The sequence below is a fragment of the Chenopodium album genome, chromosome 7, assembly GCF_948465745.1.
Source record: "Chenopodium album chromosome 7, dcCheAlbu1.1, whole genome shotgun sequence".
In the NCBI taxonomy this organism is placed as follows: Eukaryota; Viridiplantae; Streptophyta; class Magnoliopsida; order Caryophyllales; family Amaranthaceae; genus Chenopodium; species Chenopodium album.
The window spans coordinates 13,024,604-13,043,414 of record NC_137840.1 but is presented as its reverse complement, the minus strand read 5'-3'; the positions used below and the strand labels follow the sequence as shown (position 1 = coordinate 13,043,414).

The following is an 18,811-nucleotide window of genomic DNA, read 5'->3' as shown; positions in this document are numbered from 1 at the left end:
AATTAGCTAGGATTTTTGAATTTTCCATGTATGGAAAATCTGATTTTTCTTGATTATTTATTGGTAAATAATTGATATTTAATTAATTAATTGATTAATTAATTAATTAATTATTCTATATTATTTATACAATTATTTTATTCCTTAAAACCAAGCAAAATCTTCATAAATATATTTATAAGAGTTCGAAAATTTGAGCTATGGTAAGCTTAATATTTCGGCCCTATTGAATTATTTTGGGGGAATTTAATTAGTAAAATTATATTTTTTATTATCTCCCAAAATCTCTTATTTTCCTTAATTCTAATTCTCCATCTTTTTAATATCTAATCATCATATTTTCTTGCCATTCATTCTTATTAATTATTCCCCAAGTAATTCTAATTTCCTTATTATTTTTCATGACATACATACCTTCCATATTCAAGTATACATAATCACCTTAATATCCAAACTTTCCTTAATTCTTTTACTCACTTCTTCAAATAATCCCATAAACCCTACTTGTCATGATTCTTCCCAAATTCTTTTGTCATAATTCTTGCATGAGCTAGCCTATAAATACCCCTCCATACCTCTCACATTCTTCACACCAATTCTCTTCTTTTCTTCTCCTCTTTTTACACAAATCATCCCGTTTATCTTTGAAGCCAATTTTTGGGCACTTCTGGTCAATTTTTGGGGTATTGTTGTTTCAAAGAAGATTGTTTATCTCAAAAAATTTTTGAGGTTAGGCTCAAGAATCACTCAATTTGGAGTTATATCGAAGGAGTTATAGCCTCTGCAAGTTCTGCCTATTCTTTCCAATGCAAATCCAAATTTTCTCTTTTCCTTGGTTTCTTATATTTTCTTCTTCTCTTATGTTATTCAATTATTATTATTATTATTATTATTATTATTATTATTATTATTATTATTATTATTATTATTATTATGGGGGATTTATAAATAATTATTATGAGTAGTTTTAATTATATAAAATCAGATTTTTAATGATGTTTATGAGAAATTAATTTAAAAGGTTCATGTACATATAGATGAGGGTTTTTAATTATTTGTTAACCTTATATTGATTAAGGTTATATTTATTTATAGGGTGTGTTCGATCAAGGTTCTTGAGGTTCTTTTTGTGTGTTTTTTCTAGCAAGGATCAAGGTACGTTTAGGTGGCTAGATACCTTTGAAAGTGATTGGTTTGAATAACATGTTTTACATGATTTGATTGGTGATTGAATTAAATTGATTTGAATTATAATTTTGAAATAAATTATGTTTGAAGGTATTGATTTTAATAAAATTATTTTGAATGATTAATTTTTAAATCATGTTGTGAACGGTTTGGATTACTTATCGTGTTTAAACAAAGGAATTTATTTTAAAAGGTTTGTTGAATTAAATAAAGGTTTTTCAAGGAAGAGTTGTTGATTTTGAAAAGTTATTAATATGAGATTTTATTCTCAAGTATTTACTTACAAGGTTTGATTTTGAAAGCATGTTGGATTTATTAAAAAGGAGTTTGGATTGTTATCATTAAAGGTTGAATTATTGGATTTAAAAGAGGATTTATTGAATCATTGATTTATTATTTATGCTTTATAAGCATGTTAGTAATCCCACTATGTGGATTTGGTTTATTGATAAGGTCTTGGACTTTGTATGACCGGGAATAGCCTTGTAACATAAGGAGACTAGCTTGGGGGGTGTGCACACTTGGAAGAGGAATTGATTTAATTGGTTTCATTGGTTTTATTGGTTTATTATGAGGAATTGGTTTTTTATATGAGGAATTGGTTTTTAAAATAATTGGTATTGGTTTTATTGATTATTGATATTGGAATATTGAGAATCGATTTTGAATCATGAGTTGGAATTATTGGATTAATTATTGGAATTGATTTTAAAAGCATGTTTACAAATAAATTGAGTTTACATTATCTTGCACTTATCGTACTTAGCATATTTTGCTAATCCGTATTTCCTATTTGTTTTGGTTCGCCCTGTTTACCATAATGGTAAGCAGTGTTGACTATTTTCAGGTGGAGTCATGAATGAGCATATGGGAGTCCCGGGATTTGCTTCACCTAGTTTAGGAATATTGGTCTTGTCTTTATTTTGAGTACTCATAACAATGTTATTATTTTTATAAGTATTAGTAAAAGAAAGTTGAGTTTCTGCTGCAAGTTTGTTATTAAGCTAAGTATTTTGAGTAGCCTTGTGTAATCACGCGGCGGTAATACGACCAAGTCTATCTCTACGGTATAATTATACGCATTATACTGGTATTTCCGTAGAGGGAGATTTGGGGGTGTTACACAAACAATTACAAAGTTAAATCCCACTTAACAACACAAACATTACTTATCATGGAACAAGACAATTTTAAAAATGCACAAAACCAATCCTTTACCTTGTTTGTTGACCTGACTGCCTTCCGAAACAACTCCTTGAATGTATCACCATGGAATTTGAGCTTAAAATTAGCCCAGATGTGTCTGGCACAAAACCTCACTTCTGCTTTTGAAGCCACCAATGCAATAGCTTCAATCAGGCCCTGTATGTAGTTAAATGTCAGTATACAGTTCATTAGGTACATATGTGTAATATCCCGTATTTTTAATGTATTTTTATATATTATTTATTTAATTATAAAATAAATGTATTTTATATATCATTTATTTAATTATAAAATATATTTTGGGTTAAACTATTTTAATTATTGGATTATAAATAAAACACAAGTATTAATACTTGGGTCAATAAGTATTTAATCCAATTGTAGCCCATCTTTATAACAAACTCAATCACCTTATTTTTAATTGGTATACACTAGACCCTAGTGTAGGTACCATAACCTACACCCCCTACAAAACGCAGCATTTTGCGTTTTTCCCCTTCCCCCACAAACTACAGTAACTACCCCCACTCACCCCCACTAACCGCAGTAACTGCTGTAAATTAGGAAATAACTTCCCCTACCCCACATATATATATATTAAAAAAAAACCTATCCATTTCAAATCATTTTCTCTCTCTAAAAACCATCTTCTTCATTTCTCTAGAGTTTCTCTCTCATCAACACCGTCGAATCGGAACGAAATTCCCTTCAAATTATTGCAAAATTGCTTCAAAACACTTCATAATTGCTTCAAATGTATGATATTCGAGATGAAATTAAACAATCGCAGCAACATTTTGATAAAGAGTAAGTAATTTTGTTCATTTACTTACGATTTTAGTACAATTTTTGTATGAAGCCTAATTTTGGTTCTTTTTCTTGTGATTGTAGAGTGATTTTGGAAAAAAACGCTTTAGAGAAGAACATGCAAGATGAAACTGGAAAATCGGAGTAAAATGTTACCAAAGAGTAAGTAATTTTGTTCATTTTCTTGCGATGAAAATTATAGAGCGAATTTATATGTAAAACCTAATTTTTGTTCAATTTTTTGCAATTGTAGTATCTCTTTTGAGAAGAACACTTCAGAGACGAGTAAATCAGTGACAAATCCTGAAGAAATGTATGAATCCTAATTTTTGTTCAATTTTATGTATGAACCCTAATTTTTGTTCATATTATTGCGATTGTAGTAAGATTTTACTGAAAATTAACAAATCAATTAAAACATTAACAATCTATTAAATAAAACAGAGACGATGATGATGATGATGATGATGATGTACCTCTTCAGTCAAGAGTAGAAAAATTGAAAAAAAAACCGCCAAAATGATCCAATTGTAGATCCTGAACTTTTAAAAGATATTGACAAGTTAATTGGTACGGATTTAAAAATGTCTCCATTACCAAGGTAATTAGTCATTTACAGAATATATTATGTTCATGTCTAATATGCTAGTTGTATTTGATAAAAATTGGTTTTATCTTTGTTTAATATGTTATTTGTATATGATCATATTTGATACTCATAATGTTCATTTATAGATATAGTTATGATCATATATTTATATTTGTTCATTTGAGTATTCATTGAGATTTAAGAGCAAAAGTACATTTCATTGAAACATCATTGTATATGATCATATTTGATACTCATAATGTTCATTTATAGATATAATTATGATCATATATGTATATTTGTTCATTTGAGTATTCATTGAGAATTAAATAACAAATGTACATTTCATTAAAACATCATGCACATATATATATATGATAATAATCATTTCAGTGATATGCATTCAAACTAATGTCATGTAATTAATTTATAATGTAGTGATGTGCCATTTAGAGTGATACACTTGCTTCAATTTAGAGATGGAAAATCTGAACCATTAACTCTAAAGAAGGTTATAGAACAAAATGAATATGGTAATAGTTATCAAAGATACACTTTAAACAAGTAAGTTTATATGTATAAAATAATTATTTTTACATTCAATTATTGTACATTGTATATATATACCAAACTTATTAGGTAATTCTTAAAATTTTAGTGAAAAAAAAAGGTTCGAGTGAAATTTGTTATGTCAAAATCAAGACCACCAGAGACAAATCAAACAATAAGGTATAAAAGCTTTATACCAAAATAACTAATTATCTTCTTCATTGTATAAATTAGTTCATACTTTAATATCATATTATATAAAATAATTCTGTTTTTTTTAAGTGAACAAAGTGAGAACATTCCTGTTACTCATGCAACAACTAAGAGTGTGTCTGCTACACATAACACAACTGACAAAGAGAGTAGGGATCAAAGGTATACTAATGATCACTTTTATATAAACAAATGTTCATTTTACATACAAAATTTTTTCATTTATTATAATACAAATTCTAATTAATGAATATATACAATATTCAGTGAAAAGAATGTAGAACAAAACCAGGATACAATTGTACCTGAAAAGGACAAACATGATGAAGATCAAAGGTATTAATGAATAATTTTCATTTCATTTTTGATAACTGTATATTTTGTGTACAATTTATGTGCATTTTTTATTAAAAGTATTTCTTAAAATTGATTTCAGCAAGCAAAAACAAGTTCAGCCAGAAGAGCAGAGCAATCCAGACAAGAATACTCCTGAGAAAAAGGACAAAAATGAAGTTGATCAAAGGTGTAAATATATAATGTTCATTTCATTTTTGATAACTATCTATTTTGTGTACCATTTATTTCATTTTTATTTAAAGTATTTCTTAATATTGATTTCAGCAAGCAAGAAGAAGTTCAACCAAAAGTGCAAAGCAATCTAGAAAAGAATAGTCTTGGCCAAAAGTAAGAAAACTTAAATGTTCAATTTAGATAGACTATATGTTCATTTGTAAATCAATACAAAAAAGTTTGCTCATGGTCAATAGTAATATAAGTTAAATGTTCATATTTTATAGACTTTATGTTCATTTTTTTATTTATTAATCAAAATTGTAAATTCAAACATATTTTAAATGAATTATCAGAAAACCCAAAGATGATGCAAGAATAATAACATTAAAGGACAAGATGCAAGAAATACATTTAGACATAGAGAGAAACCCAAAGTATGTTTAAATTTAAATAATTGAATTAATATAATCAGTTAATGTATATATTTCAAAGTTATATAACAGTATCATACATTTACAGGAAGTACAAAGAATCGACAATCAGAATTATGAGAAATCTCAAAAGAATGGAAAAGGCAAGCAAGGAAATCAGGAGAGGTAAATGATCATATTTATTGAATATTTTTTGTTTAATAGTCATAAATATCAATTTTAACAATACTATTACTTTTGAAGGTGAAGCAAAAAAGAAAGAAAAAGGGCCAGTAGAAGAGAAAACTGTGGAAAAAGGTAAAAATTTTAAAATGTACATTTTTATTACAAAAAATATTCATATTGGATCTGCATAATATTAAATGTTCAATAAGATTAAAAAAAATTTAAATTTTAACTAAATAAATTTTAATAGAAGGACAAGAGGGAAAAAAAGGGACTGAAAAAGAGAAAAGCCCTAAAGAGAAAATTGTGGAAGATGTCTTTCCAAAGACAACAAATGTAAAAGGTAAAAATTTTTAAATGTACATTTTAATTACATAAAATGTTCATATTGGATCTACATAATATTGAATGTTCAATCAGATTAAAAAATATAAATTTTAACTAATTAAATTTTCATAGAAGGACAAGAGGGAAAAAAAAGAGCCTGAAAAGGAGAAAATCCCTAAAGAGAAAACTGTGGAAGATGAGTCTCCAAAGACAACAGATCTGAAAGGTAAATAGTGGAAAATGTACATATTTTTTACACAAAATGTTCATTTTAAATCTTCATAATTATAATTGTTCAAAAATATTAATAAATTTCACTAATTAAAATTACACAGATGGACAAAAGCAACACACACAAAAGTCTAAAGTAATGGAAGATTCAACTGCAAAAGAGAAAGGTAATATTCATTATCTGAAATGTTCATTTATATTGTATATAGTAAACATTTGTCATCCTATTTACATAAATGTTTATTTAATCTTTTATATTTGATCATTTCATATGCAGCACAAATTGCACCTGATTTTATTCAAATTGAGGATGAAACTCATCTTCTAGATCAAGATGATGATAAAGTTTTCACAAAACTTAGTGAGGAGACAGCTCCATCATCACAAAAAAGTGATCAGTCAACCAAAATGAAAACAAGATACAAAATGGTTGCAAGGAAAAACAAAAACAAAAGCCCTGTTGTTGTGCCAAGTGGTAGAATTACAAGGAGCCAAGGTAATCATAATACTTTTCTATTTAACAATAAATATTACACTTTCAAATATACTAACATAAATTTTTTTTTAAAAAAAAAGATGTTCTGTTAGATGAATCTGAAAAGGGAAGCCAGAAGAAGGATGTTGAACCTGCTGAAGAAACCGCAAAAATAGGACAGAAGAGAAGAATGTATACAAGGACTTCTCCTATTCAAAAGGAAGCTGATGCACCATCTCCAGCACCTACTCCAATTAGAAAAATGGCAGGTGCTCCCGGTGAATATCCTCCAGCACCTACTCCAACCAAAAAATTGCCAGGTGCTTCTGCTAAAAAAGTTGTACAAGACCAAGGCAAAAAGGGTAAATGTTCAATCTTAATGTATAGAATGATCATTTATGATGGTATATCATTAATGTTCAATTTCAATATATAGGTGGAAAAAAGAAAACTCCAGAAGAAGTGAAGAAAACTTCTAAGGTTGTTGGCAAAAGAAAAGCAGGTATATAATGATATATTATAAATGTTAAATTCCTATATATAGAATGATCATTTGAGAAAACAATTTTGTTCATTTTATCATTTGCTTACTGTACATTTTCAATACTTCAACAAAATCATAAATTTAAATTTCAGATGTCAGTCCTGCCAAGAAAAATGCTGGAAAGAGAAAAAAAATACAAGAAGTACCATCAGATGAACCATCTCAAGATCCTACTGATGAAAGTTCTACTGACAGTGATGATGATAGTGAAAAGTCAGTTTACATAGCAGAAGTAGAGCTTGTCAGTGAGGATGATGATGAGGTGGAGGAAGAGGAGGAAGAGGAAGAAGTAAAGCCAAAGAAGAAACAGACAAAGAAAGGGAATTCAGTGAAGCCAAAGGCTGAAAAGGGGGAGCAAAAGATGGTACTGTATGATGAAGGAAAGATTGAAGGTAGGGAAAAAAGAAAATGAAAACTGAAATTGTTCAAGCAATGGAAACTGATGAAGTTGAGGAAATACAGGAAGATGAATTTGAGGAAGAGAAATCTTCAAAGAGAAGAGGACATGTGAAGTTCATTGCATGGATAAAAAAGATGACACCTACCCAAAAACAACAAGTTGTTGATATAGGGTTAGGATAACTTCTTGACATTAGTTTACCTCAACTTGATCAAAAGTTCTGTAATTGGTTATTGGGAAGTTTTGAAGAGAATAGCCAATGTTTTGAACTACCAAAGAATGAAAAAAATAGAAATTGAGGTAGAGGATGTGAGGGTAGTTTATGGCTTGCCTACAGGAGAAATTCCAATTGTTGAGCCAAAGTCTGATAAAATTAGTGAGGAGTATGCAGAATTTTTGAAGAAATGGAGAAAATCATGGTCAGGAAAAACTCCATCAATGAGTCAGGTATGATCAGTTTTAAATGTTCATTTTAAATACATTAAATGATCAAAAGTATAAATGTTTTGTTCATTTTGTTTGCAGATTGTGAATGGATACATAAATGATAAATTCACCAACAACAGACCACCAAGTGAACATTTCATTACTAACTTTTTAGCAGTGGCTGTGAACTGCTTGATGAAATGTGTATCAAACAATCAATGCCATTTCAAATTTCTTTATTCTATGATGGACAGAAAAAATAAAAAATTTGAACTGGTGTCAGTTTGTATATGACTCACTTATCAAATGTCATGTTGATTGGAGAAAGCAGCAAGGCAAGGGGTTCTACAAAGGCCCTCTTCAATTTCTGATGGTATATTCTTAGATACAAAATGTTCATTTAAATTTAAATAAATGCACTTTTTTTTTATTGTTTATGTTCTGTTCCATGTTTTCTTTTTTCTTGTAGTTGTTCTATTTTGATAGGGTTCAGAGGTTAGACAAAAGGCCTCCAAGAACATTTCCTATCATATCTGCATGGAATAGAGACATGGTTCTTGAGATGTTGAAGATTGACTTAGAATTAGGATTTGGGAGAGGAAAAATTCTGCCAAGGATTGCTGCAGAAGTTGAAGAAAGTCCTGAGGTTATAAAATGATCAATTTTGTTGACATAAATGTTCATTTGTATCATCTTAAATGTTCACCTGCATAATTTTTAATATTCATTCATATAGGTTTTCATGGATGATTTTGTTTCCCTGGTAAACACAACTTGTTCAAACCTGTCAAAGCTTTCTTCAAAATTGGTGAACGCAAAGGACATCTTCCCTGGAAATGACTTGGTGAAAAAAGTTGATGAAGTGTTAGGAAATGTGGTAGCTAGAGAACCATCAATTCTAAGCCAAGATGAAGAATTCTTTGGCAGTGAGGATTTCCTAAATGCACTTGCACAAGCTGAGAAGAATCTGATGCAAGGGTCTGAAAAGCAAACAACTGAGAAGCAAATGACTGGGAAGAAATTGACCAAAAAGGGAAAGGAAAAAGAACAAGAATATGACATCAGAAAAGCTTTCAGCTTGGGGTTGACTCCACCTTCTCCAACCATTGGTAAATTCTAACTCAAAGAGACTATCCTAATTTTTATATGAAAATTTCTCAATTTGTGGTCTAAATTGTCCTAATTTCTTTATTTTAAAAAACAGAAACAGGGCCCACCTCTTCAACACTTGGTAATATAATTGAACAACCAATAATTTCAACAAATGGTAATATGTTCATTTATTTAATAATAATGTAAATAAACTTAAGTAGAAATGTTCATTTCTAATTATTATGTGTAAATACTATTAACTTAGTGTATCTCCATAATAATGATTTATAATACAGCTGGAGAAAAGGATGTGGGTAAAACTTCAGCAGCTTCAGAACAAAGAATTGAAGAATTTTCTAGAACTGGTATAATGTTTAATTAAAAAGTGACAAATCTTCATTTACAAAGAAGAAATATTCATTATTAATTGTATTTTTTTGTTAGATGCAACAACTGGTTCAAAATTTGATGCTGACACTAAGTCAGATAATGAAGGATTGCCTAGAACAGGTATAATGTTCAATTATAAAGAGTCAAATGTTCATTTACAAAGAAATAATATTCATATCTAATTGAATTTTTTCTTAGATGCAGGATCTGGTTCATTGGTTGATGCTGACCCTAGGTCAGATGTTGGTGAAAAAAGTGATCATCCAAAAAACACAATTGGAGGTGCAGAACAAAACAAGGAAGATGTTTTTGAAAAAACAAAAAATGATGAAAAAGTGGAGGGGTAAAATCTTGAAGACATGTCTTACTATTAGGGTTATGTAATTAGTAAGGATAAATTATCTAGATGGAACAATTTAACTTATGTAACTATCGTGTTGTAACTTGAAACTGGAGTTTCATAAACTATTGTATGTGTGTACAATATTTTGTTGAATATGTAATATGAATGTGTGGTTTATGTTAAATCAATATCTTTCATTTTATGAATTGAAAATGCACACAAAGTGTTATATAAGAAGCTTATATTTTATTAATATGTACTGACATTGTTTGACATTTCAGTGAAAACAAGAAGATTGTTGTTTCATCCTCAAAAGTCACAAAAAGGTTGTAATACCCGAATATTTTATGATTTTATATAATATATTTTATTAAACAATAGTTTATTTTTATTTATTAAATAACTTTCCTAATCTCATTTTTTTTATTTTTTATTTTAGAGTCCGAAAGGTTTTAAAACCCTATTTTAATTTAAATAGGATACTATATTTTTAAGTGTATATAAAGTATTTTAACTCTATAACTATTTGTGCTGTCGTAAGTTTTGATATATATTAGAATTCCTTTCTCGTCGGCTTATAGCTAGCAGCAGTCATAATATCCATGAATTCATATGATTAGCATTTATCTTCATGATAACTCTTGATCAAGCCCATTATTATCACTTTTCCCCAAAAGTACAAGTTTAGTGCGTTTAATTGTGATGGTGGACTGATGGAGTATCTTTTGCGTCAATTGTTGATTATGGAATTACCTTGCCTTGCTTAATTATTTTCAGAAGGTAATCACACGAACTTTTCTTGGAGTTGGGTGTGTTATAATTCGTCTTATTATGTGTAGGTTTATACAATTTTTATTCATATGATCAATTATTGTATATATTGATAATATGTCGTGATATATGATTTAATTGTCGTATTATTTTGTTATATTATTGATTATATTGATTGATTGTGTTTCTATTTCTGGGGTTTTAATGTTGTTTTAGGGAGTATTGTTTTATCGAGGTTTTAGGGTTGTTAATGCAGAGTATTATTTTTGGGTTGAGATATGATTATTTTTGGGTTATTAGTATGTGTTTTAAGAGTTGAGATATTATGAATCGAATTGTCATGTTAATTGGGAACATGTGCCATTATCGAGATACTATTTATTATTTATGAATAATTATTTGATCGATGTATGAGATCAAAAGGTTGAGGATTATTATTTTGTTATTGGTTTGAGGCTCGACGTTATATAACTTAGTCCTTGGCTTGTTGGTAAGAGGGTAATAATCATGAGTTAAGAATGAGGTACAATCTTTAATATTTATTTTTCTATGGTCCCCTACAGTGGGAATTGACCCGTATGTGGTCTGGTTCAAGGTGTTTTCTAGTTATTGGGAGTATTCAAGTTTTTTTACTTGTTGATTTTATTCGAATTACCCAGGTCCAAGGCTAGGTATAGAACAACGAGCATGGCACACTTATGGGTTATATGAGTTGATTGAGTAAAGGTTCGAACTATTAATCGAGGTTGAGTTGTTAAAGGTTATTTTCAGAGTACAATGTGTTATGTAGTTTTGAACTACATTATTTAATTGAGCTAGTAACGTTGATTATCCTATTATACTTTGTATTCTGATATGTGGTGATTACTCAGCTTTTTGCTGACGCGTGTGTGTTATTTTGTTGTGCTATTTGTGTTTGCGGCCATGTCTTTTTCTTATGGTGGCCCTGCGACGATCTATTTTGGAATTTGTCCTTAATGGTGAGCAATCAAGATTTTCTAAGCAGGTTGATCAAGTGGTCATAGCTAAAGGAGCTCAAGTGTTTCGATTAGTGTGATGTCATGAGTTTATAAAGTTGTATAAATAGCTCACCTAGTTTATTGGGTTGTAATTATTGGGATTTTTGTAAGCCTTAACACTTGACAGGTTGTTGAGTGTGGCGGTAATACCTCTGATTTAGGTGTATGCTTCCGCAATTTTATTCAAAGGTTGTTTATTTTTCTTTTATTTATTGTTTATTGTTAATAGTAAATCGGGGGTGTTCAAAGGTACATTATTTATATTAAGTTAATGTTCAAAAATAATAATGAACATTTTCATATACCTAAATGTACATTTGTGTTATGTAATATGATCAGGAATGATGAAAAGAAAAAGTCAATTGCAGAAAAGAAGAAAAAAACTGGAAAGGAAAAGGTTGAAAGGTATAATTTCAAATTTTTTTATGTACACTCAAATGTTCATTTATATTCCTCATAATTTTCTTAATTTAACAATATTTTATATTGAACAACAAGACCACAACGTGAAAAGCAAACAATTCCTCCTGCTTTTCGATCTCCTTACTTGGTCAAGTACAAGGATCTGTTTAAAGATGAGAAAGCCATGAACCAAATTGCAGTAGACTTTGCTCTTGGTGGAAAAGATGAAAGGTAATAACTTATACTAATTAAACTTAAGGTTTAATATATTTTATAAAAATATGTTCACATTCATATTATTAAATGTTCATAATGCAGTGCACTCTTATACTATGATGGCTTGAATCTCATCAATAGAAAAGAAATGAAAACTCTTGGAGATGATGTTGAAGTGACAAATTGTGTCATAGATGGATGGGCAAGGTTTCTTAATCATAAAAAGCCGAGAAACAAGATTTATTTCTCAATAATGCTTCATGTTAGTCTTTCTTCTTTTTTTCTATTATTGATTCTATTTTCCTATGATAAATAACTGTTAAAAATTCATTAAACTTCTATATGTTTGTTTCTATTTCAACAGCACATTATGTGCACAAATAGAGTTTGTCGAGAAGGATCATCAATGAAGACAAGATTTAATGCCTTCATAGAAAGAATTGACAATGAACTGAAGTTGAATAAAATTGACAGCATTGTTGGATATAAACAAATATTAATTCTTGTTTAATACAAATGTTCAAATACATTCAATATATTGTCCAATAACATTATATAATTTGTTCAGGTCTTATTCCCAGTATCAACTTCTCAACATTTTTTTTTTCTGTTGTGCGTCAATCATATAGAAGACAAAATTCATATAATTGACAATAGAAAACTACCAAAACATGTATCAGTCCAAGCAAAATATGAAGAACAACAAAAAATGATGGTGAGATAATATGTTCATTTATACTTGGCAAGATGATCAATTATATTTTATTAATTGTTCATGTCTTCATCACAATACCAACTTCTAAACAATATTTACTCTTGCTACTATCAGTTAAAAGGATTGGCAGAGTACATGAAACACCTTGGATATGAAGATGCAAATAGAATTGAAGACTACACAATTGTTTTGGAAAAGATGAAATGGCGTAGCAATGATGACTATACAAACTGTGGAGTTTACATTATGAAGCATATGGAAACCTTCACTGCTGATCCTAATGAGAGCTGGATTTGTGATTTAAAACCAAACAATGTAAGAGTTATAAATGTTCAATTATTTAAGATATAATGTTCATTTATGAAACAGTAAAGATTGTTTGATTAAAATTTGACAATTCATTTTGTTCAACAGGTGGAACAAATTAGGAAGCTAAGGCTCCAATACACAACAGAACTGATGTTATTTGAAGAAAACACTGAATCAAGAGCAAATAGAAGGAAAGCAAGAAAGTTTGCAACTTTGTAGTTTCAAATGTTCATTTACAACTATGTATATGTTTATATCTTATATATAGACTGTATTCTGTTTTTTTTTATATTTTTTTTTTATTTTTTTTTATAAGAAATAGACTTATAGATTTTATTTTTAAAAATATTATTGTAATTGATATTTCATTTTAATCTTTGAATGTTTATAAATTGGATGTTGGTTCTTACTTTTGTTCATATACAAATGACTAAATAACCATTGATAAATGTAGAATTTTAAAACATATAAAATTCTAATGACTAAATAATCATTGATAAATGTAGAATTTTAAAAACATATAAAATTCTAATATAAAGTTCAAATATACTAAAAATAGTACTATATAAAATATAATATTTATGTCTTTTACATAATAGATCGAAAATTCAAAATTATAAAATAGTACTTAAATCAACATTACAAAAAAGTCTAATGTTTATTAAGTTCTGAAATACTAACTTATTTATCTTTATTAGCCAAACGTTTAGCTACACTTGTATCAAAAAAGGCTAACAACCTATCATACTTAGAAGAAATCTTTTTAGAACCTAATTGAACATTTCTTGATTGAAGAATTTGAACACGAGCACCTTGATCATTTCTTTGAACTGTGGGAGGAATAACTTGAACATTATGAACACGAAATCCTTTATCATTTTTTTGAACCGTAGGAGAAATAACTTGAACATTTGTTGATTGAACATTCCTGGAGTTGGATATGATCATTTCTGGATTGGTGTTTGAACAATTCTGAGTTGGATTTTGAACATTCCTGGGAACAGTAGGTTGAATAACAGTAGGAGATTTTGTTGACGCACTAGTATGAATTGGAACTCTTGGATTAATTTGAGAGTAAGTTTTAACACCAGAAGCACCTTTATTTGCACCAACATTAGAACGAGCTTGAACAGCAGAAACACCTTCAACAAGATTTAAATCCTTCGCCTTTAAAAAAAATTAAATTGATCATTAATAAACCAGTATATGATCCGTTACAAACACTTATACAAACAAATAAGGAAAAAAAACCTTTGCAATAGATGAAATATCAACATCAATAGATATGTTGGATGAAAGAGGGCTTTCACCAGTAGCCTACAAAAAAACCAAAAAAAAATAAAAAACAAAAAATTAAATAAAAAAAATTATAATATAGATCATAAATGCCAAAAAATAAAATAAATTTATAATCAATAACAAACAAACATACCTGATTAAAATCATTAGAAATACTCTGATCTGATTCCTTAGAACTAGAAGGAATTTCTTCTACAACAGCTGATTTAAAGCCAACCTATATTTTTAAATTATAAAAATCAATATTAATAAAATATAAATAAACTGTTTTTTTTTTTTTTTGCACATTTGAATTTACCTGAGACCGTTTATTGCTCAAAACAATCAATTCAGTGGGATCACTAATAGAATTAGCATAAGTAACATCACAACCGTTCTCATCAAGTTCCTATTAAAAAAAAACAAACATAAATGATCATTTACGAAAACTGAAATGATCAATTTGAAAATATTAAATGATCATATACCTGTACAACTGCTTGCCCTATACCCCTTTTGTAAGGAGTGTACATAGACTTTTTCCTCTTGAAATTACCCTTTGCCTTGTTGCACTGCTTCTCCAAGGTACTCTTAGGCCTTACATTCCTCTCACCTTTAGGCCTAGCTTTTGGAGGATTCTTGATCTCAAGATCAACAATTTCAACCTCTTTAACAGGTTCACTAAAGTCAATTACACCTGATACGCTCTCAACCTTTTCTTTTAACAGATTGAAATAACACTCAACCTCTGCCCTTGGATTCAAAAAATTTTGACAACTTGTTATCAACTTCACAAACTTTCTGATTGTTTGTGACCTCCAAACACTAGTAGCCACAACATTTGTCCTCAAAGTAGGTTCTTCAATACCATGACTACACATGGCAGCCTTTGTCCATCGTTTCATTATATACTCTTATGGAATATTACGTACACAATGCAAATGATATACTCGAAGAGAATGAGAACAAAGTAAACCAGTCTCACTAAAGTACATGCATGTGCAACAAACTGCATGTGTTTCCTTATTAAAAACAACTTCATGCTTAATTATATCCTTCCCAGGCCTCCAAAGAAGATATGAATATTCTAGAAAACGCAAACCATTATCAACATGATCATAAGCTGTCCCCCTAATGAACTCCACTTCAAAAAGCACATAAGCTTGAATAGTGTACACTGATCTTGCATGAATTAATATACCAACATTAGCAAAAGCTAGGTGCCTATTACCCCTCAAAGTATTGTAATCTCTTCCACCTTCCTTACTTCTCCACTCAGAAATGACATCAAGAAAAACATGATAAAAATCACATAAACCTTGAGTCTTATTAAGACGTTGTGAAACTGACTTATTAGTAGTTTCACTACGTTGAGAGGACAATACCACCAGACCAATACTTCTTAGAATAAGCAGGACACCACATTTCCTTTATTTTATACAAATCACATAACCAATCATCATTTTCACATTTGTATTTATCACACATCCTGTATAACAGAAATGATCATATATTAATTGAAAAATGAACAAAATATAAATTAAAATATGTACATTTGTATAAAGAATAATGATCATAAACAATATGGACACTAATAATATTATGATAACATACAAAAAAAAGAAAAAACTGTATGATCATATGTAAAACACTAAATGTTCATATATATAACACATAATAATCAAATATATAACATAATAAAAATAAAAAATAAATACAAAAAACAATAATTTACCTTTTCCAGAAATATTCAAATTCAGCAGGAGTTTCACAATACTTCAAAAGATATCCAAACTAATCTGTAAAGCCTTCCAAAGCTCTCAATGCTCCAATGTGTTTCTTAGAATTTTGTTCAAGATGCCATACACATAAACGATGATGAACAATTGAAGGAAAAATGTTTCTTATACCCGCTGCAATCGCTTGTGCTTGATGAGTCATAATTGTAATGGGACTTTTCCTCCCCATTGAGTGCAAAAATGTGTCAAACAACCAATCAAAAGACTCGGTGCGCTCATTAAGAATAAAACCCATACCAAACATGACATTGTTACTGACAGGGTAAAGTCGTATCCCCTAATCAAAAGTAATTCCTAAATCCTCTAACTAATGTAGATAGGGAAGTAGGGTCGAATCCACAGAGAAACGAGTCTTTCTATTCCTAATTAATTAATATAATCTAGATTATAAAGTAACCAAAATATAATAATCGAAGGAAACTAAACTACTAAGAGTAAAAGTGGGAAAGAATAAAAGTAGGAGAAACAATGAATAAAAGACCTAGGGTATAAGTTCACCAATAAATAATATTACAGGGTAAAACATAATAATCAATCATCAATGCATACATTAATCAGATCATAAAGGGCTTTCGCTACGTATTACAATCACACAATTAATTTACCGGTATTAAATCTCATCTTTCGAATCTCGACTCAACCATTTATAAATTAACATGCCTATTGAAACTAGACCTAAACATCAATTCTCATCTGTCGAATCTCGAATCAATATTGTCAAACTCATGTATAAAAGATCAGGCCTAATCTAGTCACAGAGCATTAAATCAATCAATAGGAAATTAATTAAGCATTGACAATCAACAACAATAAATTACCCCTTCATATTATTTATGGATCCCCACAAACCCTAGAAAGAAAACTACTCACACATAATAAATATAAACTAAACAAAGCAATTAAACAAGACATGATCAAGGAAAGAGATTAAATAAAGGATAGAATTAAACCAAGAGTTGTAGAGAGAGAAACAAAAGAGAAAGAAATACTAAGAGTTTAATTAAGAGGAGAGAGAGAGAAAAGTTAGAGAGAGAAAGAGAAAAGAAAACTAAATTAAAAACTAAAAAACTAGTAAATAAAACTAAATATAAACTAATAAAAACTTAAAACTAAACTAAGAAAAACTAGTAATTAAAAGTTACTCCCACGTATCTACTACTACTCCCTTATATAAGAAAATGGAAGTCAACTCCCTAATCCCACTCAAACTCCTAGCAAACTCATTACTTCGCAGGCCCAAAAAAACTGAATAGCGTGACACTTAATTAATCCGCCTGACCGGGCCAGGTAAGCTAGAGCTGGAAATGGGCCTCATGTCTTCTTTTGCTTTGGGCCATTACTTATTTCCTTCATACTTGGTCCGCAACACTTGATTGGTCCATGATAATAATTAAGCATTAAAACTTTAGACCTCTTCATTAAATCGAGCCCTTAATCACCAAATTAAATTCCTCTAACTTGGTCTTGGGCTTAAAATATTTGGTCATAAAATACGATCCGACTCCATTGTCTTCGTAGTGGTCTAATAAGCTCTGAAATTGTCACAATTCTGCAAATTCCTACAAAATAATACCAACTCTACAAAAAAACTACAAAACGTATATTAGTAATAAAAATAGCTCCGTAGAGCTCAAATAAGTACAAATATGACCGTGGGACGAGGGATAAAAATATATATAAAATAGACTCATCAGTTACCATGATGATTCATCCCAACAAATGGAGCACATATCATTCCATATTTATTAGTTCTATAAGTTGTATCAAAAACCCACAAATCTCTAAAGTAATGATAATCTCTCATCATCCTACCATCACGCCAAAAAAAACTAACTAAAGCACCACTATCATCTTGTTCAAAATCATAATAAAAATCTGCCTCATCCACATGTCTCTTGGCAAAATATTTAATCAATTGGTTACTATCACATCCTTCAATTTGGGCAGCTTTTTCAGATGACAATGCATTATACGCATCAGAAGCAGTAAAAGAAAGATTAGGAGATCCACCAACCTCCTTCTTTAGAACCCTCAAAGAATCAGTAACTTTGACTCCGCTCAATTTCATTGTTGAAATGAAAAGAAGTTGCTCTTTATTTACATCCCTTTGAGACCTTATCAAATGCCTTTTTTTCAGGAGGAATCATAGCATGATTATGAACCATTTCATGTCTTGTACATGTATAGACCCCTAAATTATCAATATGAAACTGCACAAAAGCAAAACAACCAGTTCGATGATCCAACTTCTCATAAATCCTTTTATTCTTACACTTATTATCTTTGAATCCCTCATTACAACAAACAAATCTTTTCATCAAAAAAGAATCATCTCTTCTTCTCTTACACTTCCCAATTCGAATTCCAAAACCTTTCCTAAAAGCATATTCATTATATGCTTCAAAAGCTTCAT

The 18,811-nt window shown here is 29.4% G+C and overlaps 1 protein-coding gene across 1 annotated transcript; it reads right to left on the bottom strand.

Moving 5' to 3' along the window:
* Window positions 1-18,088: 18,088 nt before the first annotated feature.
* Window positions 18,089-18,466, bottom strand: LOC145640021 (protein FAR1-RELATED SEQUENCE 5-like). The gene has a single exon (XM_081691333.1). The coding sequence runs from the start codon at window positions 18,464-18,466 to the stop codon at window positions 18,089-18,091; it is 378 nt and encodes a 125-aa protein (XP_081547459.1).
* Between the last annotated feature and the right edge of the window lie 345 nt (window positions 18,467-18,811).

Coding starts and splice junctions, on each gene's coding strand:
- LOC145640021 (XM_081691333.1), bottom strand. CDS start 18,466: ATGAAATTGAGCGGAGTCAAAGTTACTGATTCTTTGAGGGTTCTAAAG.